Source organism: Sus scrofa, chromosome 8 (assembly GCF_054392235.1).
Source record: "Sus scrofa isolate SSC_HxYL_T2T_F1_AM1 chromosome 8, Sscrofa_HxYL_maternal_Yorkshire_Landrace_v2.0, whole genome shotgun sequence".
NCBI classification, from domain to species: domain Eukaryota; kingdom Metazoa; phylum Chordata; class Mammalia; order Artiodactyla; family Suidae; genus Sus; species Sus scrofa.
Genome location: NC_139390.1, coordinates 68,906,426 through 68,933,564, shown reverse-complemented (window position 1 = coordinate 68,933,564; position 27,139 = coordinate 68,906,426). Strand labels below are relative to the sequence as shown.

Sequence of the window (27,139 nt, the reverse complement as noted above, 5' to 3'; positions counted from 1 at the left end):
TTGATATTGCATCTTACTGTCTGCTGTAAAAACTATGCTATTTGTATGACTACATAATAAAAGCTCAAAGGACTGAAGGCAATCATTGTTTGAAGCATTGTTAAAATGCTTTCAATTGATTATTATTATTTTATTTTATTTTTTTGCAGCATATGGAAGTTTCTGAGCCAGGGATCAAACCCTAGCCACATCTGCGAGCTACGCCCAGCTGCAGCAACCCTGGAGCCTTAACCCACTATTCCAGGCTGAGAATGAATCAGCAGTGCCAGAGACAAGCCAGACCATTAACCCATGGCTCCACAGTGGGAACTCATTAAACTGATTCTTACCAAGTAGCCACAGGAATATCTTCCAGGGGCCTGATCTTGAAACACTGCCTACCTTCCACTTCTCTCCTTCTTCCTACCCTCCTTTTTCCCTGTTTATTTTTCTTCATATGCATTGAAAAATATGATCTTCAGTTGGTAGGCCTTGTAATACACACTAGGCAGCATAAACACCATACCACACCTAATCTGTTCCCTCCTCTTCAGATGTTTCCCATATTGTAATGGATAATCGCATGTAAATAGTCCAACACAAGATCACATCAGCTAAAATACACGCAAGGACAAGGTGCTAAACCCATATGGATTTTGTTTTTCTTTTCTTTTCTTTTCTTTTTTTTCTTCTGCTTTTTAGGGCCGCTCCTGCGGCATATGGGGGGTTGCCAGGCTAGGAGTCGAATCAGAGCTGCAGCTGCCAGCCTACACCACAGCAATGTGGGATCCAAGCCACATCTGTAACCTATACCACAGCTCACAGCAACACCAGATCCTTAACCCACGGAGCAAAGCCAGAGATCAAACTGCAACTTTAAGGATCCTAGTTGGATTCGCTTCTTCTGTGCCATGACAGGAACTCCAGATTTTTTTTTTTTTTTTCCTACTGTACAAAGCAGCTCTAACAATTTCTTCCAGTTACAAACAGTCCCAGAAAACTGAAAGATCATCCTGGGGCTATTTCTACCAGTAAATGGCAATTTCTTAGAGCAGAAATTATCTCCTGCAAACGCCTTACATCCTTGGCTTTTCAGGGTTTAACTGAAGGCATATTGCTATAAAGACACCTCTGGAGAATTTAGGAAGGCAGGCAAAGATGAATTCTCTACCTACTTAAGAGTCTCAAATGTGCACACTTTTCAGACTCCAGACCATGATTATATTGTATTTTATTAGTAAATTTTCAAACTGACAGTCATCAAATAATTTTCAATCCCTACTGATCTACTGGGATTCAGCTAAGTAACTTGAGCCAGTCAGTCTGTCACCACATAAAGCCTATGAATGTCACACATATTTATTTTCCTATGAGAAGTTAGTTCTCTTTTAGACAGACTTATTTTGAACTGCTTACTGCATCTAGATAACACATATTTTATTTGAGAACTGATCTTACTCTTTAATCAAGGAATGTTGTACCTCTGCCTTCTTATAAACTCATCATTCTAACATTATTTTGTCAAAACAGTGAATTATTAGCTGTCTGTTCTTACTTATTGCAGTTTTAGTGTTCTCATTACACATTTTTACTGCCTCCCAAATAAACATGCAATATTATTTCATGTTTGGGTATTTCTGATTTTGTAATTATCGGTTATTTGGCTTTTTAAAAGTCAAAATGTAATGTAGTTAGTAATTTCTTTTCATGAAATATTTGATGAATTACTGCCTGTCTAATTGAGCCTTTTATTTGTCAATACTGGTCTGTGTGCCATTGAATATATATTTATTACCTACATCTCCTAAAGTTCATTTAATAAAATTCTGATATAGCTTGGAGTTAATTTAATCAAGACTTTACCATAGAATCCTCAGGCAATCATTCAGATTTATGCTACTCCTTTTTTTATAGATACAGAAATTTCAAAAAGCTCTCACTCTAAAATTCCTGAGAAACTACTCTTATATAAAGAGCTATTTTACATAGAATTCTTTTGACTCTTGACAGAAGAAAATAAAGAGCAAGAATAGTGACAAACATTGAGGTGTTGATTGATAAAATAAAAACTGATTTATTTCAAAGGGAGAAGAAAAAATCAAATAGTTTTTAAAAGTAATATATATATTTTATTATATAAATTTACTTAATTTATAATTACTTATTTGGTACATAAATTTACTCATTTGCTTTTATTTTTCAATCAGCATTTCTGGCATTGCATAGACACAATATCTTCCTAAGCCTTTGTTGATAATAGAATCTAATAACTTAAATTAATGGTCCATATGTGTCACAGTTTAACTATGTAAGTACAATTTGGCTAAAATACCTAATTTTTTTCTAGTTAACTGATGTTGAAGCTATACTGTACTATAACAGAAAAAGATCTGGACTTGATGTTTAGCTTTGCTTTTGTACAGAGAAACACCCATTTCCCCTGTGCCTGATTGTGTTTCCTCTAATTACATACACCACTCACCACCACATCAGTCCTAAAAAGAGAATCTGATGTCTGCGATTCTGTAACACATAGTGTGTATATAATGAAATGTGCCATTTTTTTTCATATCCACTCATGTTGTGGGCTCAAAGTTACTCATTTGGGAGGCTGAAGAGGCCAACACTCCACAATTGACTGCAACGTGATCAAAGTGTCCCCATCAACAGAGATTTCACCTATGAAGATAACTGTTTAATGAATAAAGTCTCAGCTTAGACAGTTTATCAAGCTGCTGAATCTCTAGAATCTCTCCCTCTTTATACTACATCCAATCAATCAATAATTCATTTCATTCTGTATACAATTTGTCTTCTCACTGAACTGTTACCACCCTAGTTTAAATTAGCATCACCTCTAACATATGGGCTGATCTGCACTCTACATGGGTCTTCACTAAACACCCACAGTGTATGTAGTGAAATAGAGTAAATATATAAATACTTTTAATTATACTCTAGTTTCTATTAAAGGTAGTTACAGCCCATATCGTTTCTGCAATATCACCAGGTGAAATAGAATTTGGAATTTGTGGAGTTCCCAATGTGGCTCAATGGTAACAACCCAACTAGGATCCATGGGTTTGATCCCTGGCCTTGATCAGTGGGTTAAGTATCCAGCGTTGCCATGAGCTGTGGTGTAGGTCACAGACACAGCTCACATCTGGCATTGCTGTGGTTGTGGTGTAGGCTGGCAGCGACAGCTCCAATTTGACCTCTATCCTGGGAACTTCCATATGCCATGGGTGCAGCCCTTAAAAAAAAAAAAAAGGATAGAATTTGGAATTTGTTATTACAGGAGAAATAGTTTTGTTAATTGCATTATTGCTTTGTCACCTAGAGTCTGTCTGTTCAATTTATAGAAACCAGAAATCCAGAGGTAGAATTTCTCACCTGGGTCACCTATGTCATACTTCTTGTATCATAGTGTATTTAATAACAACACTTTACTTTTAAAATTGTCTTAAAGAGGACCTTGAATTCTTTGGTTGCCTTTTCTACATTTAAGCTTGTGAGATGAGTACACTCCAGAAGCTTAAGCTATGCACAGCTACTGAAGACTAATTTTTCTACTTTCAAAAATGACTGACAAAAGTTTCTCAAAAATGCTAGCTGCTCAGCATTGAGGAGAATGATGTTGTTATCACGCTTAATAGCTGCCACTTCTGGACTAAGCTGCCTGACATATGCAGTGGGGGAGGGTTTATTGATTATTTGCAATCATAAAGCCAAACTGGTAATGGGAGCAACTTCGTAATTGAGGTAGCAAAACAGTTGATCTTCTATTTATTTAACAGCAGATGTGCTGACCATTTTATCTCTCTCCCGTGCCCATGAAACATGTCTTTATTGTTCAGGTATGGAAAGCAGATGTCTTACTTAAAAGAGAGAAAATGAAATATGTTTAATATCCTATCTCCCCAACTGAAAAAAATCTAAATTTTCCAGCCTCTCTTTATTTATATCTATATATCATGAGAGTAAAATGGCATGCATTGTGTATGGCACTTACTTAAAAGATATAAATGATAGGAATAGTGATATTCTAAAAAAAATTTTAATCATTCTTGAGAATCTGACTTTAGAAACACTAAAATTATTTTTGGTTCTTCAACATCCATGAGCAGGAAGTGGGCTCTTGGAGAGGAGATATCTTGTTTTTGTGTTCATAGGTCTCATATAGTATTTCAAATATTTCAGACACTTTGGACTTTGAGACTGACACCATAATTGAAAGGAATTTTTTCACTGCTTGCATGACATGTATTGTACACTGAAAACACACAATCATGGGTAGAGAATAGTGGATCAAATATTTGCTCAGAAGGGTAGCCTCTGGTGTTGTTTAATAAGATTTTTTTCTGGTTCTCATACAGGAATATAGTAGAATTAAACCTGCCTAACTCTTTGAAGTAACTTGTTTTGTGCTTGGAAATGAGAGTGAAAGGCATGTACTTATTTCCTGATGGAAGCTTTAAGAACCTAATCTAATTTCACCACCATTTCTCCTAGCATCTGCCTTGGAAACAAGCAATGTTCCAAATGATGTCCACTATGTCAGTATAGATCATAGACAAAGGAAAAGGCACAGTAGTTCCACCAGTCAACCTGTGATATACATGTAGTGTGTGTGAAAACATACATATGCTGTTTCAAATCAGTGTGTTTTGCAACATGACCTAGACTGTTCTAACAGGTGCATTCAATGAAACTTGAATTAAAGATGAGATTTATGATTTTGTCACTTCAGTATTAGAGATACTTTCATCATTAGAAAAACATAACAAAGGGACAAAGAGAAAAAGGGGAAGACACATATATATGTTTGTATATATATGTATGGGTGTATATACATAAATGTAATTTTTCCTCTATAAGGCAGGGTTACATCAAACTAAAAAGCTTCTGCATGGTAAAGTAAATAATAAATAACATGAAAAAACAACCTATGAAATGGGATAAAAATTTGCAATCCACCTATCTGAGAAAGCGTTAATATCCAAAATACAGAAGAAGCTCATACAACTCAATAGCAAAAAAATAAATAACCCAACTTTAAAATAGACAAAGGACTAAATGGACTTTTTTTTCCCAAAGACATTCAGATGGCCAGCAGGTAAATGAAAAGGTACTTGAAATTATTGTCAGGGAAATGCAAATCAAAACCATAATGAGATATCATCTCACTCTTGTTAGAATGGCTATCGTCAAAAAGACAAGAGATAACATGTGTTGACCAGGATGTACAAAAAGGGAACCCTGTGGACTAGTTAGTGTGGATGTAAATTGGCACAGTCACTATGGAAAACAGTAAGGAGGTTCCTCAAGAAATTGAGAATGGAACTACCATATAATCCAATAATCCACCTTTTGGTTATACACCCAAATGAAGTGAACATTATCTCAGAGAAATATGTATTCCTACTTTTATAGCAGCATTGTTTACAACAGCCTAAGTATGGAAACAACGTGGGTGTCTGTCTGTAGATGAATGGATAATGTAAATGTGTGTGAAAAAAATCTATATATTACATAACACATGCATTGCATATATAGTCAATGAAATAGTATTCAACCTTTAAAAAGAAGGAAATTCTATCAATTGCAACAGCATGGATGAAACTGAAGAGCATTATACTATGAGAAATAAGTCCAAGAAAAATACTACATGGTCTCACTTACATGTAAAATATTTTTTTAAGTTGGAAAATTAGAGAATAGAAAAGTGATTGTGGTGGATGAAGGTTGGTGGAAATAAAAAGAGGTTGGTAAAAGGGTACCAACTTTAAGTTATAAGGTGAATAAGGCCAGAGGGTCTACTGTATAACATGATGACTATAGCTGAGACCATTATATTGTAAATTGAAATGTGCCAAGAAAGTAGAAGTGTTCTCATCAAAACCAAAAAAGGTAAATATGTAAGATGATGGATTTGTTAATTAGCTCAGTGGGGACATCCTTTAATAATATATATGTATATCATATCATTATACTGTACATTTCAAATATCTTACCATTGAAATTGTTAATTATACCTCAATAAACCTGAAAAATTAAATAAAATAATCTAATAAACATATGTAAAAAAACTGTAAGACAGGTTTATAAAATATTTTATTATGCATATGATTCAATAAATTGATTTTGTTACTCCATCTATCCATTGGATATTAATTTCCAATGGATAATGAATATCCATATATTTAATGAATATCTAATATATTTCTAGTTATTGGTATTGAATAAAATAGGCAGCAGAAGGGAGATGATTCTAAATATAAGATGTTGAATTAATAGAAATCTGAGATTTCTCAGATAATGAGGTTGAAATTCATATTTTCTATAAAGACTCTGGTTTAAAAAACTGTTTGAATATTGGTGTCCTTAACATAGTAGAAGTAGTTCTTGGCTTAACTCATATACCATTCAGTTCTGGATATTTAAATTTGTGACTGCTATGAGACATCCATGTAGATATGTTAAATATCCAGTTGTATATATAAGTTTGCAGCTATGAAAAATGTATGAGATATAAACTTGAGGGCATGAAAATATATGGCAAAGTCATGGGAATACATTAGATTAGCTTTCCAGGTAAAGAATGACTTATTTTTATCCAGGATGTAAAGTGGTGCAATGAAGGTGTTGAAGCTTCATGGCTCATTTAACCACCAACATTTTTCAGATTTTCAGGCACATTAAGTAATAAATTTTTCATTGTTCTAAGATGAAAAATACTGAGAATTTGTTTAATTGTTGGGGATGTATTCGTCCGTGAACATGCCATACACACAGTGAAATTTGAAAAATAATGCAATCACTCTCAGTAGCTGGCACTATATAGTAGCATTTATGAGGGCAGTGAGCCAGTGAAGCATAAATAATTGTAGCATCTATCTCTGTGGTTTGATGTCAAATAATTAATAGTACAAACTTTCTAAAGTTGGTTTTTCTCTAATTACTTTTGCTTAAAGCTGATTTCACATTTTCCATATTTTAAAAGCTGTAGCGTAACTCTTGAAGTAGATAAAAAGAAATGTATGACCATCACTTAAAAATTTGAAGTAATCCCTGATGTTTTGGAAGTCATTTTAAATCTATCTATCAAGGTTATAAGGTATGAGGTCCTTTCACATCAATAGGTTTAATCTAGTTATCTAAAAAAAAAAAGTTCTACCAACATATAACAAATAAGAGTAACTTTGAGTCTAGATTAAGCAATGACTCCAAATAATCAATGGTGGACAACTTTAAACAAATTTTAATTCTCACTCATGGCATGCCAATGTGGATGAGCTGTGCCTGTGCTCTGAGCTCCCAGTCCTGCAACCAGGCTGATGAAACAGCTCTTGTCATTGTCATGTCAGTTTCCACATAGAGTGATCAGGGAAGGGGTATTATAGTCAGTTTAGGCTGCTATAAAAAGTGACATATATGGGGTGCCTTTTAAACAACAGAAATTTACTTCTCACAGTTATGGAGGCTGAAAGTCCAAGTTCAGGGTGCCAGCATGGTCAGATTCTGGTCGGGACTCCCTTTAGGGTTGCAGGCTGCTACTTTTTCAGTGTATCTAGAGAACTAAGGGCTCTGCAGCGTTTCTTCTATAAGGACACCTATTCCATCATGAAAACTCCACCTTCATGAATTAGTTACCTCCCAAAGACCCCTAGCTCCCAATAACATCGTATTGTGGATTAGGATTTCAACACATGAAATTCGCAACACACAACCATTCAGTCCATAACAGTAAGTGAGCAATACTCTGGCTCTTAAAACTTCTGCTTGGACGATAAATACATTTCACTGGTTAGCCTGTGTCAGGCCTGAGTTTAACAAGGTAGAGATACCAATTATTCCCTCTAGGAGGCCTGACCAACGAAAGACAACAAATATTTTGAACAATTATAAATCCACCAGAGTAGGCATAGACTCTTTGCAATGAAGTTATTAACTCCAAAATTTATGTCCCAAAGTTCATTCACTTTAATCATATATGGAACCCTAATTTCTCAAATACTCTTAACTGATTTGCTTAGTTGAAAAAATCGTGGCTGCCAGCGTTCTAAGCAAGAAAGACACGTGTCATCTTTGGCAAGCACATGCAGGGACAAGTCCAAGAAATGACAGCCAGCTTCCAGAACATATACTCATCATGGTGGAAATCAGTAGCTCCCAGATGGTTATGGGAAAGCTCATAATGCCTCTTAAGATCTAAGTCTTGAAATGGACATTGCCTCTTCTGTCCACATTCCATTCACCAAAGTAAGCCAGAGAGCCAAGGCCAGCAGCAGTGAGAGAAGAGATGATGAACAGAACAGATATTTACTAAAATTTGCCACAGATCTTCAGTTCCCAAGAACTATTTAAATTATCCTTCTCTTGGTGGGACAATCAATACGATATATTCAAGGAAGAAAAATATTCAAATTAGATGGATTTAAATATGTGATGCCTAAAGATGTAGGTAAAAATCCTACATTTTTAGAAAACTGGCTAGGCATAATAACTCATTTCCCAGGAGATATTGCAAATCTTAAAATAGGGATTTCCTTGAATCACTAGGGGAATAAACCTAACATTTTAAGATCTTATGCATTATAAATTTTGGTTTTGTTTCTTGTTACCTTTTTTTGGCTGAAATTCAGTTTAACTGCAGTATATACCTTTCAAAAGCAAATGCTGAGTATCTTGAATATTAAGGTTAAATATTTATGTGAGTTACAAATAGCTTAAATTTTATTTTGAAGTTAAATATAGGACATAATTCATAGTGGAACCATGTTAGTTTCATTTTTGCACGTAGAATTTGAAATTTGAGTGTATTATTTAAATGAATCAATATGTCTTTAATATCATCAGTAGAAAAAGTGTAAAAAATCAATGACACAACACAGTTAACATCTCAGGTGATTTACAAACCTGACGTAAATTTTTAAACATTAAACACCACTCTTCTGAATTCGTTTATAATCCTTACAATTAAATGATTGAGCTTTGTATTTCTTTTCCTTGTCCTTTCTCAAGATTAATGTCTTTAATAGTTCTTTACCACTTGAGAGCAAATAATCAAAAACTCAGCAATTAAAACAAAGGCCATTTTTTTATCTCACTATTCTATTATGGGTGATTTAGCTTACAGCTTCTCAGTAGACCTGTTGATGTCTGCTGGGCTCTCCAGGACTTGCAGCCCATTGCCAGGTAGCTGAGTGACTGATCCGGGAGAGTTCTAGGAAAGGGTGCAACAGAGCCATATGTCTGTCATTGCTTGGGAAGCTAACTCAGGCTTCTTTACCTGATCAAGGGTATTAACAGAAAGAATAGAAAAACATGATGTCTTGAGTCTTAGATTTACAACATGCACAGACTCACTTTCAAGTCATGCTTTGGGTTAAAGCGAATCACAAAGCTAGCTTAAACTTAAAATCTGTGGACATAAAATCTTTTTGTTGGGACTTGCAAAATATTGTGGCTATTTTTACAACTGTCACATTAGTACAGGATAAAACATACTCTTATTACTAATAAAAAATATGTATCCATCCATACATACATATACACAAAACAGATTGATAGATACTAACTTATCACTTTCATATTTTCACTATATTTGAGCCTTTATTCAAAATGCATTTTATGGCAATAGTAATTGAAGTATACATAAACGTCACCTTTCCGTTTTACAACTGAAGACAAAACAACTTTGGTAAGTATCCTAATTCACTGTCACTGCAAATCAGTAATTGAAAAGCAATTATGTTTTAATCAATAATTTTTCAATAGATTATAAATTCTTACTTCTCCCAAGAAAGCTTTTGTATTCTGTTTATCACTCAAGATTATAAATTCTTACTTCTCCCAAGAAAGCTTTTGTATTCTGTTTATCACTTGAAATATTTTATCAATTATATTTAAGAACATTCAAACTGAATTTAAAATATATCAGTGACTTTTTATTCCCCATTTAATTTTATTTGCATTTAAATTTTGATGAACTGTGTTATTGATATAGAATTTTTGTATTTATGGAAAAATAACCTTTTTCAAATAAGTGAATATAAGTTAATTCAGATTAAGCATACATAGTCTTTAACCTATGATTATGAAGCTGAATGATAAACCAATAGGTAATAGACTATCATTCATTGGTTAACTATTTTATTTACATAGCATTTGGTTTCATGCAATAATACAACTGACTATTTGGAAAAGAAAGTAATTGTCATTCGATCACTACTGTTTATAACAGATTTTTTTTCTTAATGATAACCTATTAGTTTTCTCATAGATAATACTGTTTTAAGTAGTTCATAGAAGCCACTTCATGATTTGGACTTCATTTCAGTAGTATCAGGTTAAATGTAAACTTTCCTGAGTGCAAGGATTATTTTCTTGAATTCACAAACTTACAATAGGAATGATAATCAAAGTCACCACAGAGGTAATCATAAAAATTAATTTCAACAGGCTTGCTTTTATTCTTAAAAGCATGTTTTCAATTCTGTGGTTTTCATGAGCCTCTACAGTCCTAAAATATTCTTACCTAGGTATAACCTAGGTATATATATAGATTCTAAAAACATTCCAGAAAGCCTATTCACCATGGAAATTTTTGTGTTAAAATCAGAGTTATTTTCTAATTTATAAAACATTTTTATTTATTTTGTTAGAATACCAAAACAATTTCAATTTAAAACTTTTTTCATATTTTCAATATGTGAAAATTTCAAGTTACAAAACTGAAATCAAGTATATAGAAAAAGCCATTTATTCAATAAATAATATATAAAGACTACAATTTTCATATTAAATTGAAATGGCTTGGTGATAGGTATCACAAATAAATATTCTAGTCACTAAAGCACATTAAAGTTTATTGAAAGATTACAAAAGTTAGGTATTAGTCTTAGAGTGGTTATTGAAATCATATTTATTTATATACATCATATTATAATAATATAATAACTATAAAATTATATTTGGTAATATTAGCTATTCAAAGTAATATTTTAATCATATTTCCCTCAACTCTGATATTTATAATATTATATGATCTATATGAACATGTAGTCAGAAAATAATATTTAAGCTGTATCTAAATAAAATTTATATTTGCACATAATTTACTGGAAAGTAAATTATTTATTAAAAAGCTTATTATCCAGATGAATATATTTCTATGGTGAAAATTTTAAATAATTTATGTATTAATGTTTTTTATTTTTGAATTAAAATGGAATTGCCTACATGTGTTATTACAACACATAAATAACCATTTGTTATGATACTAAAATGTGAAATATATGTATATATATATTATGGATATTATTTTGACATAACAAAAACTCATTTAAGATAATTTGTTGTAGTATATAAAGATATAAAATTGATGAATACAAAAAAATTCTAATTTCTTAAATACTAAATGAAATTGTTAGATTTAAAACATTCATAAAAACAAAAATAAACAAATGGGAACTAATTAAACTTAAAACCTTTTGCACAGCAAAGGAAACAAACAAAATGAAAAGACAACCCACAGAATGGGAGAAAATCTTTGCAAATGAAGAAATTGACAAGGTCTTAATCTCCAAGATATAGAAACAGTTCATGCAGCTCTTTATCAAAAACAAACAACACAAACAAAAAAGTCAGAAGATTTAAATAGTCATTTCTCCAAAGAAGACAGATAGCCAAAATGCATGTGCAAATATGCTCAACATCACCGATTATTAGTAAAGCAAATCAAAACTACAGTGAGGCATCACCTCATTCCAGTCAGAATGGCCATCACCAAAAAGTCTAGAAACAATAAATGCTGGAGAGGGTGTGGAGAAAAGGGAACCATCCTTCACTCTTGGTGAGAATAAAAATTTGTGCAATCACTGTGGAGAACAGTATGGAGGTTCCTTTAAAAACAGAGCTACCATATGACCCAGCAAAACCACTCCTGGACAGATAACTGGAGAAAACCATAATGTGAAAAGTTACATGCACCCCAATGTTCATGTCAGTGCTATTTACTATAGCCAAGACATGGAAGCAACCTAAATGTCCACTGACAGCGGAATGAATAACAAAGATGTGCTACATATATACAGTGGAATATTATTCAGCCATAAAAAGAATGAAATAATACCATTTGCAGCAACATGGATGAACCTAGAGATTACCAAACTGAGTGAAGTAAGACAAAGACAAAAATCATATGCTATCATGGATATGTGGAACCAAAAAAAATGATAAAAACAAATCTATTCACAAAACAAAACAGACTCACAGATGTCAAAAATGATCATATGGTTACCAAAGGGGAAACGTTTGGGGGGGGATAAATAAGGAGTTTGGGATTAACATATGCACACTACTATATATAAACAAGATAATCAATCAGGACCTACTGTATAGCACAGGGAATTCTACTCATTATTCTGTAATAACCCATATGGGAAAAGAATCTGAAAAAGAATGGGCACACACACACTCACACATATGTATATCTGAATCACTATGCTGTACTCCTGAAATTAATACATTGTAAATCAATTATACTCCAATATAAAATAAAATTTAATAAAATAAATAAAAATACGTTTTAAAATTTTAATAATAAAAATAAAACATTTAAACCTTATTAAAACTGATATTTCTATATATGTATACTGTTGTGTCATTTTTTTATCCATAAAGAAAGTCCTCGATATTCTACAAAATCACCAAACGTTCTAAATTCGTTAAAGTGTTAACAAAATAGATTGCTTATTTGTATTTTAGTTACAATCTGAAGGTTTTGTTTTGTTTTTAATTTATTTTTTATTGTTATTTTCCCCAACAGTTTTTTTTCCGACTGTACAGCATGGGGACCCAGTTACACATACACGCATACATAACTTTTTCTCCCATTGTCTTGCTGTTTTGTAAGTATCTAGACATAGTGCTCAGTGCTACCCAGCAGGATCTCATTGTTAATCCATTCCAAAGGCAATAGTTTGCATCCATTAACCTCAAGCTCCCAATCCCTCCCACTCCCTCCCCCTCCCCCAGAGCAACCACAAGTCTATTCTCCAAGTCCATGATTTTCTTTTCTATGGAAAGGTTCATTTGTGCTGTATATTAGGTACTGGATATGAGTGATATCATATGGTATTTGTCTTTCTCTGACTTATTTCACACAGGATGAGAGTCTCTAGTTCCATCCATGTTGCTCAAACGGCATTTCGTTCTTTTTTATGGCTGAGTATTATTCCATTGTGTATATATACCATATCTTCTTAATCCAACTGTCTGTTAATGGACATTTGGGTTGTTTCCATGTCTTGGCTATTGTAAACAGAGCTGTAATGAACATGTGGGTGCATGTGTCTTTTTTAAGGAAAGTTTTGTTTTGTTTTGTTTTTGTTTTTGTCCTTTTAAAGCCATACCCCTGGCAGATGGATATTCCCAGGTTAGGGTTCAAATCAGAGCTGTAGCTGCCAACCTATACCACAACCACAGCAATGCCAGATCCGAGCCGTGTCCGTGACATATACCACAGCTCATGGCAACACGGACTCCTTAACCCACTGACTGAGGCCAGGAGTCTAACCCACATCCTCATGGATCTAGTGAGGTTTGTTTTGCCTGATCCACAATGGGAACTCCCACAATCTGAAGAGTATGTACTAATAAAATAATATTTGTTTACTCAGAAACCTCCCTGCCTGTCCATTTTAAGTAATGTATATGCAACTATATATTCTATGTATCTTTGTTTTATATATACTGCACATTCTCTCTGTGTCTTCAGTAGACACATTTCTTTACAAAGTTTACTAACAATTTTTTTTCTTTTTTTTGTCTTTTCTAGGGCCGCACCCCTGGCATATGGAGGTTCCCAGGCTAGGGGTCTAATTGGAGCTGTAGCCGCCGGCCTACACCACAGCCACGGCAACGCAGGATGCTAGCCACATCTGCGACCTACACCACAGCTCACAGCAACACCGGATCCTTAAGCCACTGAGCAAGGCCAGGGACTGAACCTGCAACCTCATGGTTCCTAGTTGGATTCATTAACCATTGAGCCACGACGGGAACTCCAATTTTTTTTTTTTTTTTTTTTTTTACTAACAATTTTTGATTTGCAAATGGAAATTACTCTGTCAAAAAAATTCAAGTTGTTTTTCATTACCATTTAATTTTTATTCTGCTAAGCAGGATAAAGAGTATTCTTGATATATCTGTTCATTTCAAAGAGTTACTGATAAAATGGCTTAGACATTTAAAACATAGTAACAGTGTAATTTTTGTGAAATATTGCAGTATATTCACATGTGGCAAACTTAAGCAAACCCAAAATTTTATTTAAAGTAAAAAGCCTTTTGTAATTGCATCAATTTAAGTGTTGAATAAAGTAACAATGACCCAAAATTGAACTATGATTAGTTGAAATTTAGAAGTAAAATGTTGGTTCAACTAACAAACATTATTTACCTTGTCTACTTAACATTTTAAGATTAATTTCCTTAGATAGGAAAGAAACATTAAAGAAGAGAATGTCAGTATTTCTGATATTGGAATACTTATTTCTCCCATCTGCCACAATTAATTGTGGTTTATAAAAGTGAATAAATTATTATAATGGTAGCCTATCCTTTTAAAGTGGTTGTAAAACCAGCTAAAATGTAGAAGTTATTATGAATAATAAACTTCTTGATGAAGCTACAGAGACATCAATTTAGCAATCAGAAAGTCTCATGTGCTCTGAGACTTTAGGTTAGTTATCATCTTTTCCTCTCTTTGTGCTCTGAGTGTACATAAAGTACTAAAGAGCAGATCAAGCACAGTCTGGTGGCTAATTGAGCAACACTGTCTGAAACATTTAATGGTTAATTACATTTTTTTCTGCTGTATTTGACTAAAATTGCTCCAGAAAGGGCAATTCTCAAGGATTTACTCAAAATCAGCACTTTTTTTTAACATGTGAAAGTCAAATGTAATTTTAGGAAATAAAATATAAATTAAAAACTTTGTGAAAAACTTGCAATAACCCACTTCCCACATGTAGGTTTCTTTCAGGATAGCATAGTCTTGGTTTTGAAAGTTTGCAAATTCAGAAAAATATGCATATGTCATCTTAGAAATTTGTCATTTAATATATTCTAGTTTGGAAAGAAGCAAAAGACTTGACCATATGAAGTCTTTGTCTACTTCTGAACAGATCTTCATAACAGATCAAGATGCTTCTATCTGTTTTAATGGGACTTTTCACTCACACCTTTATTTTTAACTTTAACAAAAGTGATTTAATACTTATTATATGTTATATGGTGTATTAGATGTTGAAATGCAAATTACAATACACAAGGTCATGGTCTTCAAGGACCTCACAGACCGCTGGGACCACCAGCACATAAACACAAGATCATGTGCTCTCATAAAACTGAAGCTGTGAGTATAGGAAAGTCTAACTGGGGAGTTGTTAGTCATGAAAATTATTATCATTTTTTTAAAATTAGGTGGCCCTTGAAAAGACTGATGGGCAGTATTTGTTACTCTAGAGAATAGCATGTGGATTTTAGACATCGCTGTCAGAAGATGCAACTTATAATAGTATTTTGTGATAAAATAACAGTGAGATAAAGCAATGAACATTTTTAAAGGAAAGCATCACATTTTAAAACTATAAATCAAATATCAAAGTTCAATGAGCAAAATTAAAATGAAGGATTCTATGTTCAAGAATACAAATATATATATATATATATGCATATAAATACACTCTCTAAAAACTTTTTCAAGTATTTCCTAACATCTTCCAGAGAAAAACAATGCTATGAAGCATTTAAAATGTTATACTGAGAGAATCATTTAAGATCCTTTTGTTATTTACAGCATAACACAAATGGAACTTAATATCACTCCTCAGTGCTTGAATCTTAGAACTTTCTTGGTTGCGAACTATACACATAGAAAAATAAAAACTATTTTTTCTGAATGTTACAGCACACACTTGGTTACAGGAGGGAGGGGAATATAGTAAAATAAGTGTGTTTATTGTTATACTTGTGGTATATAATACAATATTAAATGTAACATAATAATGTTAATAATAATTGCCTGGGAAAGTGCCACATATAATCCTTTTATGCACTTTTTTCATTTTAGCCATTTTAACATTGCAAAAATATAAAATAAATCATGCATAAAATATTTTATATAGGTTTAGAGAAAGGAAATAAATTTTACTTGCATGATCATAAAAGTGTCTTCGATGTGGAGGACTGTTGGGTTTTTCATAAGCCAGTGGAAGGAATCAGAGGTGGAGGGGGAATTCCAGTTTGCAAGTTCGATCTGAACAAAGTCAGAAAGTCAAAAATTGCTGTGTGGCTTGAGGCATTTGGATAGAATCCTTATGCTCATGAATTTTCTTATTTAGATGAAGAAACAGTTCTTTTATTCACTTTTCTAACGTTAGACAGAGTTAATTTAGAGTTCCTGTCGTGGTGGAGCAGAAACAAATATGACTAGGAACCATGAGGTTGTGTGTTCGATTCCTGGCCTTGCTCAGTGGGTTATGGATCTGGCATTGCCGTGAGCTGTGGTGTAGGCTGCAGATGCGGCTCTGATCCTGTGTTGATGTGGCTCTGGTATATAGGCTGGCAGCTGTAGCTCCGATTGGACCCCTAAACCTGGGAACCTCCATATGCCGCAGGTGCGGCCATAAAAAGCAAAAAAATAAAAATAACAAAAATATTTAATTTTAGTAGATTAGGCTCAAATAATAATAATATACTTAAAGAATCAAAGCATATCTAACATATTTTGGATCGACCTATGGTATTTTTGAATGGAAGTTTTAAAAACATAACTGACTAGGGTACATAGATTGGATTTTTTTTTCTCATACTATTCTGAAGTAAACATTTCTCTCTTTTGTTCATTAAATCAATTTTCTATCCCTGGGCTCCTCTGATAAATTTTTACTTTTTGTCTCTCTTGTGTATTTACTCACCCTTTTCATTGATGGCCTCATTATTTTGGAGATAAAAATTTGGATAAACTCACAGAATTACAGTAGTATTATCACATATAAATATAAAACTGGAAAACTCTATGTTGAGACAATGTTTCAAGGCTGTCAAAGCAGTAGTGATTAAAGAGCTAAACAAAACAAACTGGCTATTTTATACTTATTTTACACTTTAAACAAATTATGTTTTTAAACAAATATATAGCAAACAAATGAACACTTTCTCCTTATAATTCTATCTTCTTTTTTTTTTTTTTCAGGTGACACAAAAGTCTACTATTCAGGATGTTAAACAAAAATTTCACAAAGCATGTAAGTTTTATATACATTTTCAACCTATACTCTTTTTTTCAAATTGGTTCATATTTTATCTGTGAGAAAAAGTTAAAAATTATGATGGAAAGGGTACCTGGAAACCATATCTTTATGTGGAACTCAGAAGTAATATGCTAAATATCTCTTCATCATAACCTTTTCATATCTAACTAATCCATGCTTTAACTTCTTTCAGTTTCTTTCCTTCTGTCCTCCTTTTTCTTCCTTCCTTCCTTCCTTCCTTCCTTCCTCCCTCCCTCCCTTCCTTTTTCTTTCTTTCTTTCTATTTTATTTTATGGTCACACCCACAGCATATGGAAGTTCCTAGACCAGGGAGTGAATCTGAGCCACGGCTGCAACCTAGACAATGCAGATCCTTTAACTCACTGCATGGGGCTGGGGATGGAACCTGTGTCTCTGCAGCAACCCGAGCTGCTGCAGTTGGATTCCTAACCCACCGTGTCACAGCGGGAACTTCAATACCCTTTTAGTTTATTTGAACATGTTTCATTCTAACAAGAAACTTCTTATATATGAAAGGCATTAACCAATACAAAGGTAGTTATTTTTATTTAAGCAAATATAGAGGAGTTCCCATTGTGGCGCAGTGGTTAGCGAATCTGACTAGGAACCATGAGGTTGCGGGTTCGATCCCTGGCCTTGCTCAGTGGGTTAAGGATCCGGCGTTGCCGTGAGCTGTGGTATAGGTCGCAGATGCGGCTCGGATCCCGTGTTGCTGTGGCTCTGGCGTAGGCCGGTGGCTACAGCTCCGATTAGATCCCTAACCTGGGAACCTCCATATGCCGCAGGAGTGGCCCTAGAAAAGGCAAAAAGACACACACACAAAAAAGCAAATATAGAGCAAAATTTTTACTTCATGTGCTTATACTTGTCAAATATCTTCCACACAGGAATTCTTCATACAGTGCACCTAAATTATGTTATTTAATTTTCTAATAGTTAAATTTACCTCATTAAGTGATCTGTTATTATTTATAGGGAAATATTCAATGTATATTAAATTTATAAATATGTTTGGGAAAATCTATTGAGTTTTTAATAGGAACATAAGGCATATGCAGGATGAAAAAGAATTATTTGAAATATGCTAAGCCAGGTTAAGATTCTTGAGGATGGTATATTCTGATATTTTACCCTAAAGACATTTAGGATTTGGATATGCAGATAAGAACCAGAAATGCATTATAGTAGAGAAAGAAGAATAAAATAAGAGAAGCAAAGAGATCTGTCATGGATTATTTCTTTAACTTTTAGTATAGTAATTAAATTCTCTGTATATTTTTGTCAATATTTTCTAAAGCATTGAAAGCTCCAGATTTGTATCTTACTACATAATTGATGTGAAAGAGGTTACCCTGGTTATTTCCACAAGTATTTCCTGTTTATTCATATTCTAAAAGCATTTGTTCTGCTAAACTAGCAACTCAAATGCCATCCTTGGAAAGACACAATAATTTTATAAAGTGCTTTCAGAAAGTTTAGACTGTAATAATAAGTGTGAAGACATTTGGAAAAACTTTTATACTATAAAGTAGAAAGGTGAAAGAAAATGATTTCATTTCAGTTAATAAGGACAGTATAAAAATATATGATTTCTATTATTATCTGGAAACAAGGAAATTAACCTAAAGCAAATGCATGTGTTAGAAAGAGTGCAGTCAACTTGATGTATGACATTATCATGATCTTTTGTATTTTTTTTTTTTTTTTTTTTTGTCTTTTTAGGTTGGCAACCGCAGCATATGGAGGTTCCCAGGCTAGGGGTCCAATTGGAGCTGTAGCTGCCAGCCTACTCCAGAGCCACAGCAACGCGGGATCTGAGCCGCATCTGCGACCTACACAACAGCTCACAGAAATGCCAGATCCTTAACCCACTGAGTGAGGCCAGAGACCAAACCAGCAACCTCATGGTTCCTAGTCGGATTTATTTCCGCTGCACCACAACGGGAACTCCTGATATTATGATGATTTTTATGTTCATTTGTATCTATATAGACATAACAATTATATGGTGACTCAACATTTTAGATCCAGTTCTACATTTATGTGGTCCAGAGCCTATTTCTAGTAATTAAGACAGTAAAGTTAAGTAGCTTGTGAAAAATACTAGAAATATCCATTTTCAGAACTGGACAGTTGAAAATATGACAATAAAGTGGTTATTTTTAATACATATATCAAGACAGGAGTTTCATGACACCTATTATTTGTTCACTTTTCTAGGCACAGTTCTAAACTTTAGCAGCTTTAAGTCAATTGTAACTTTTTCCACTTTTCCAAAATTACCTTTATAAAGTATACCCATCACTTAAATCAAAATAATATTCAGAAAGTTTTGCATTTATTGTAATGTATTTCAAAAATTGCATTAGTCTTTATGTTTTACAAAGTACAGAAACACAAACACATTTTGCTGTATAGCATTAGAGGGAAGTATCTAGAAGCAATTAAATTGGACATTATGCTTAATATATTTGCCAAATGGTGAAAGGAAATTAAAAATATATAATTATACCTAACAATATGTAATTATATATAATGGTTAAAAAAGAGGTAATGATTGCCTTAACAATTTAATCTTTTTAGCACATTGTAAACTTGGGCAACATTGAATACTTTATTCAAATCCATACATTTTTTAAGCAATAAAATATGTGTAATATATGTGTTTATATTCTTATACCTATATTTGTTTCATAACTAATTTTTTATAGTTACTTCTTTACTTTCTGACATAAGATCATTTTTTTTTATTATGTATTTTCTGATGCTGTTTATTTTTAAGCCCTGGAGTTAACACAGTAATTTTTTTCTTGTAAAAAAAAAATATATATATATATATATATATATAAAACTCTTATCAGACGATTGAGTTTCCTGAGGGGAAAATTCTCCTTACATGTCTTTTATCTCTAGCCTTTGTTCTCTCAGGTGTTCTGACTGATCATGATTACTTGTCTTCCTCCTATTTTTTTGACTTGTGTCAGTTTAACATCTTTCTTAGCTCTATTTGAGAACTTTATTTACTGTGATTTTTCTTGTCCTATAAAATGACTATCTTATGCTCTTCTAAGGTTCATAATTTTTCAGTTCTGTTTTGTTATGAGTCATCTTTTAAATTATCCTGGTGACACCACAACAGGCAGACTGGTGAAGAGACAGAAAGGGGGGAAACTACAACTACAACCTTAGCTGCTAAGGCAAAAGGGAAAGAGCAAGGTTTTCATGACAAAGAGATACCTATAAAACTACAAACTATACACATGCGTGCACACACAAATACATACTTTTGCCCATTTCTCAAAGCAAAGGCCTAGTGAATATGCTCTTTCGGGACTGTGTCATCACTTGTTGAAAGCTAAGGAACTTCTAACAGAAATTGAAAAATACCATTGTTGCACAAAGTTTTATAGAGCCAGTATTTCATCTCAATTTCTTTTTCTAATTTTTAAAAATTTCTATAGGTGTCATAGTTAAATTGGGTTTGCAAACACAAGAGAAGGTACCTGAAAGGCATTCCCATACCATGCATAATATCTAAAAAGGAAGCAGCCGCCAACCAGTTATTATGAATGTCCACTTTATGATTGTTTAATGGAGTTAAATACCATATTTTTAAATAAAACCTCAGTTTTATAGATGGGCAAGATATAAATTCCTATGAATGTTTCAAGAATATTTAATGAGGTTCACTCTTTTTATAATAATAGGTTAACAGGTCATATAACATTTACTAAATATCTTCAAAGTTATATATAACCTTACGCTTTCAAAGTTTATATCAAAGCTTATACATATTAGACAGAATTAACTGTGAGATTCTGATGAGTACATGGATCAAACACTTCCAGAATACATCATAAATATTCTGAATCCTTATCTGAGACAAAAGTACTCTATTTTAGAAATTTTTAAGTAGTAAATATTTATTTAGTGTTTTTAGGTTGTATTTCTTTTTAAATTATCAAAATATATGAGGGTACTGTGATATTACAATTTATAATAAAATATATTTAGTCTTTGTCCATTTTTTCTGGCACAGAGCTCCTAAAGCCTTCAAAATTCCCTAAGTGATAACAGCAGTAAAGGTGCTTTTGTCATGTTAATGAAGTGAATTTTGGACCACAGCAAAAAACGGGGGCTGATTATCAGGCTGGGATTAGAGTGTTGGAACTTTCAGAGGGGCTAGAGATGAAATGGAGTGCCAAAGTCTCGTGATTTATTCAATCATGCCCATATAATGAAGCTTCCATAAAAACCCCAAGGATGAGGTTCAGAGAAGTCAGTAAACAAGTGGAGATTAGGAGAGGAAACATTGATGAAACTCCACTAATTTTCCCTATACTTCGTCCTTTGCATCTCTTCCATCTGGATGTTCCATTCTTTTATAAGAAACCCATGATATATTAAGTAAAATATTTGAGTTCTGTGACTTGCACTAGCAAATTAATTGAACCCAAGGAGGGGGTCATGGGGACCTCTAAAGTTACTTGGTCATAAGTATAGGTGAGAATCTGGACTTGCAACTGGCATCTGAATGGTGGGGGGCAGTTTTGTAGAACTGAACATTTAACCTGTGGAATCTCATGCTATCTCTGGGTAGATTGTGTCAGAATCGAGTTATATTGTAGTCCACCATGGGGTGTTCTGAGCATTGCTTCTTGGTGTGGGGGGAAATTCTCTCCTATCACACACTTGTTGGAATTGGGTAATGTCAAAAGAGATGCTTAACTGAGAAACCACCCCCAGTTAAACCAACAGGAGATCTCACCTAAAGCAGTCAACAATGAAACAGACCTCTGCAGTCTGACAGACTTGGAGTTCAAAAGGGAAATAGTGAAAATACTGAAGGAATTAAGAGAGGATATGAACAGTAATGCAGATGCCCTCAGAAAGGAGATAGAAAATATAAGGAGGAGCCAAAAAAACCTAGAAAATTCATTTGCAGAGATACAAACTGAGCTAAGGGCAGTAAAAACCAGAATGAATAATGCAGAAGAAAGAATTAGTGATATGGAAGTCAGAATAATGGAAATCACCCAAACAGGACAACAGACAGAAAACCAAATGAAAAAAACATGAAAGCAATATGAGAGACCTATGGGATAATATAAAGTGGGCCAATCTTCGCATAATAGGAATTCCAGAAGGAGTAGAAAAAGATAAGGGGATGGAAAATATATTTGAAGAAATTATCGCTGGAAACTTCCCAAATCTAAAGGATACTGATTTCAAGATACAGGAATCACAGAGGGCCCCAAACAAGTTGAACCCAAATAGACCCACACCAAGACACATAATAATAAAAACGGCAAAAGTTAATGATAAAGAGAGGATCCTAAAGGCAGCAAGAGAAAAGCAGAATGTTACCTATAAGGGAACCCCCATAAGTTTATCAGCGAACTCTACAGGCCAGGAGGCAATGGCAAGAGATATTTAAAGTGCTAAAAAGGAAAAAATATGCAACCTAGAATACTCTATCCAGCAAGAATATCATTTAAAATAGAAGGGGAAATAAAAATTTTTTCCAACAAAAAAAAGCTAAAAGAATACAGCAATACAAAACCCAGGCTAAAAGAAATATTGAAAGGGCTTCTCTAAACCAAAAAGAAAGGATTGAGGAAGCCACAATCAGGGAGCAGTCACTCAGATAAGCCAGCATACAGATTTAATCATGAACATGTTTAAAACAAAATAAAATTAAAAAAGAAAAAAGAGTCATCAAAATCATAAAATGTGGGCAAGGGATGCGAGGAAATAAATAGACTCTTTTTTTAGTTTTTTTTTTTCCTTTTTTTTGGTCTGTTTCTCTTTTTAATTTTAGTATAGTAATGAAGCGTTAGAACCTACAGGACCATCAGGCTAAGACACATAATTATAGGAAGGGGCTAGCATACTTAAAAAACAGGGCAACCACAAATCAAAACAAAACATTGCATTTGTAAAAAATGAAAAAAAAAAGTACTCAAGCAGAAAATAATCGGAGACCATCCAACCAAACAAAGAAAGGAAGAATGGAGAATCATAGAATCAAGTGGAACACAAGGTTTAAAATGGCAATAAATAATTATATATCAATTACCACCTTAAATGCCAATGGACTGAATGCTCCAATCAAAAGACACAGAGTGGCTGAGTGGATAAAAAAGCAAAAACCTTCAATCTGCTGCCTACAAGAAACCCACCTTAGGACAAAGGACACATATAGATTGAAAGTGAAGGGGTGGGAAAAAATATTTCATGCCAATGGACAAGACAGGAAAGCAGGAGTTTCAATACTCATATCAGACAAAATTGACTTTAAAACAAAAGACATAAAGAAAGACAAAGAAGGACACTATTTAATGATTAAGGGATCCATCCAAGAAGAGGATATTACAATTGTCAACATATATGCCCCAAATATAAGAGCACCCAGATACATACAACAAATATTAACAGGCATAAAGGGAGAAATTGATGGGAATACAATCATGGTAAGAGACTTTAATACCCCACTCACATCAATGGACAGATCCTCTAGACAGAAAACCAATAAACCAACAGAGATCCTAAAGGAAACAATAGAAGTGTTAGACTTAATTTACATCTTCAGGACACTACATCCAAAAAAATCAGAATACACATTCTCTTCAAATGCACATGGAACATTCTCAAGAATCAACCACATATTGGGACACAAAGCTAACCTCAACAAATTTAGAAGCACAGAAACTATTTCAGGTATCTTCTCTGACCACAATGGTGTGAAACTAGAAATCAACCACAGGACAAGAAATGTGAAAAAACCTACTACATGGAGACTAAACAGCATGCTACTAAAAAACCAATGGGTCAATGAGGAAATCAAGAAGGAAATTAAAAAATACCTCAAGACAAATGATAACGAAGGCACAACCTCTCAAAATCTATGGGATGCTGCAAAAGCAGTGCTCAGAGAGAAATTCGTAGTGATACAGGCCTTTCTCAAAAAAGAAGAACGATCTCAAATTGACAACTTAACCCACCACCTAAACAAATTAGAAAAAGAAGAACAAAAAAGACCTAATGTCAGCAGAAGGAAGGAAATTATAAAGATCAAAGAGGAAATCAATAAAATAGAGATTCAAAAAACAACAGAGAAAATTAATAAAACCAAGAGCTGGTTCTTTGAAAAGGTAAACAAAATTGACAAACCCCTGGCTAGACTCACTAAGAAGAGGAGAGAAAGAACACAAATAAACAAAATTAGAAATGAAAAAGGAGAAATCACAACGGATACTGCAGAAATACAAAATACCATAAGAGAATACTATGAAAAACTATATGCCAACAAATTTGACCATCTGGAAGAAATGGACAATTTTCTAGAATCTTGCAGCCTGCCAAAACTGAATCATGAAGAAACAGACCAACTGAACAGACTGATCACTAGAAATGAAATTGAAGAGGTCATAAAAACACTCCCTACAAATAAAAGTCCAGGACCAGATAGCTTCACAGGTGAATTCTACCAAACATACAAAGAGGATCTGGTGCCCATTCTCCTTAAACTTTTTCAAAAGGTTGAAGAAGAAGGAACACTCCCAAAGACATTCTATGATGCCACCATCACCCTAATTCCAAAACCAGATGAAGATACCACCAAAAAAGAAAATTATCTGCCAATATCTTTGACGAATATAGATGCAAAAATTCTCAAAAAAATTTTAGCCAACCGAATCCAACAACATATCAAAAAGATCAGACACCATGACCAGGCAGGGTTCTTCCCAGGTTCACAAAGATGGTTCAACATAGGCAAATCAATCAACGTCATACACCACATTAACAAACGAAAAGTCAAAAACCATATGATCATCTCAATAGATGCATAAAAAGTATTTGATGAAGGCCAAGGATCAAGACCCTCGCCAAAGTGGGTATAGAGGGAACATTCCTGAACATAATCAAGCAATTTATGACAAACCCACAGCAAATATAATACTCAATGGAGAAAAACTGAAAGCCTTCTCACTCAAATCTGGAATAAGACAAGGATGCCCACTCTAACCACTGCTATTCAACATAGTTTTGGAAGTCCTAGCCACAGCAATTAGATGAACAAAAGAAATAAAAGGCATACAAATAGGAAGAGAAGAGGTAAAACTGTATCTGTATGCAATCAACATGATACTGTACATAGAAAACCCTAAGGACTCAACCCAACAACTACTTGAACTGATTAATAAATTCAGCAAAGTAGCAGGATATAAGATTAACATTCAGAAATTGGTCGCATTTCTATATACCAACAATGAAATATTAGAAAAGGAATATAAAAATACAATACCTTTTAAAATTGCACCTCAAAAAATAAAATGCCTGGGAATACACCTGACCAAGGAGGTAAAGGACCTATATGCCGAGAACTATAAAACTTTAATCAAAGAAAATAAAGAAGATGTAAATAAATGGAAATATATTCCATGTTCCTGGATTGGAAAAATCAATATTGTAAAAATGGCCATACTACCCAAAGCAATCTACAGATTCAATGCAATCCCTATCAAATTACCCATGACATTATCACAGAACTAGAACAAACAATCCAAAAACTTATATGGAACAACAAAAGACCCAGAATTGCCAGAGCAATCCTGAGAAACAAAAACCAAGCAGGAGGCATAACTCTCCCAGACTTCAAGCAATATCATAAAGCCACAGTCATCAGAACAGTGTGGTACTGGTATCAAAACAGACAGACAGACCAATGGAACAGAATAGAGAACCCAGGATTAAACCCTGACACCAATGGTCAATTAATCTTTGACAAGGGAGGCAAGAACATAACATAGGAAAAAGAAAGTCTATTCAGTAAGCATTGCTGGGAAACCTGGACAGCTACATGCAAAGCAATGAAATTAGAACACACACTCACACCATGCACCAAAATAAACTCAAAATGGCTGAAAGACTTAAATATACGACAGGACACCATCAAACTCCTAGAAGAGAACATACGCAAAACACTCTCTGACATCAACATCATGAATATTTTCTCAGGTCAGTCTACTGAATCAACAGAAATAAGAGCAAAAATAAACCAATGGGACCTAATCAAACTGAAAAGCTTTTGCACAGCAAAGGAAGCCAAAAAGAAACCAAAAAGACAACTTACAGAATGGGAGAAAATAGTTTCAAATGATGCAACTGACAAGGGCTTAATCTCTGGAATATACAAGCAACTTATACAACTCAACAGCAAAAAAGCCAATCATCCAATGGAAAAATGGGCAAAAGACCTGAATAGACTGTTCTCCAAGGAAGATATAGAAATGACCAATAAACACATGAAAAAATGCTCAACATCACTGATTATTAGAAAAAATGCAAATCAAAATTACCATGAGATACCATCTCACACCAGTCAGAATGGACATGATTAATAAGTCCACAAATAACAAGTGCTGGAGGGGGTGTGGAGAAAAGGCAACCCTCCTGCACTGTTGGTGGGAATGTAAGCTGGCACAGCCACTATGGAGAACAGTTTGGAGATACCTTAGAAATCTATACATAGAACTTCCATATGACCCAGCAATCCCACTCTTGGGCATATATCCAGACAAAACTCTGCTTAAAAGAGACACATGCACCCGCATATTCATTGCAGCACTATTCACAATAGCCAGGACATGGAAACAACCCAAATGTCCATCGACAGATGATTGGATTCGGAAGATGTGGTATATACACACAATGGAATACTACTCAGCCATAAAAAAATAACGACATAGTACCATTTATAGCAACATGGATGTAACTAGAGACTCTCATTCTGAGTGAAATAAGTCAGAAAGA

General features: G+C 33.8%; 1 protein-coding gene across 4 annotated transcripts in view; it reads left to right on the top strand.

The window, feature by feature from the left end:
• Positions 1-27,139, top strand: part of TECRL (trans-2,3-enoyl-CoA reductase like) — a 103,952-nt gene that overhangs the window by 12,159 nt on the left and 64,654 nt on the right. For all 4 annotated transcript variants that reach the window (XR_014813767.1, XR_014813768.1, XR_014813766.1 and 1 more), the window contains exon 2: positions 17,245-17,296. Coding sequence is in view for 1 of the 4 variants with exons in the window: in XM_021101380.2 (XP_020957039.1) it covers positions 17,245-17,296 (52 nt within the window). In the remaining 3 variants the exon portion in view is untranslated. The remainder of the gene's footprint in view (positions 1-17,244; positions 17,297-27,139) is intronic.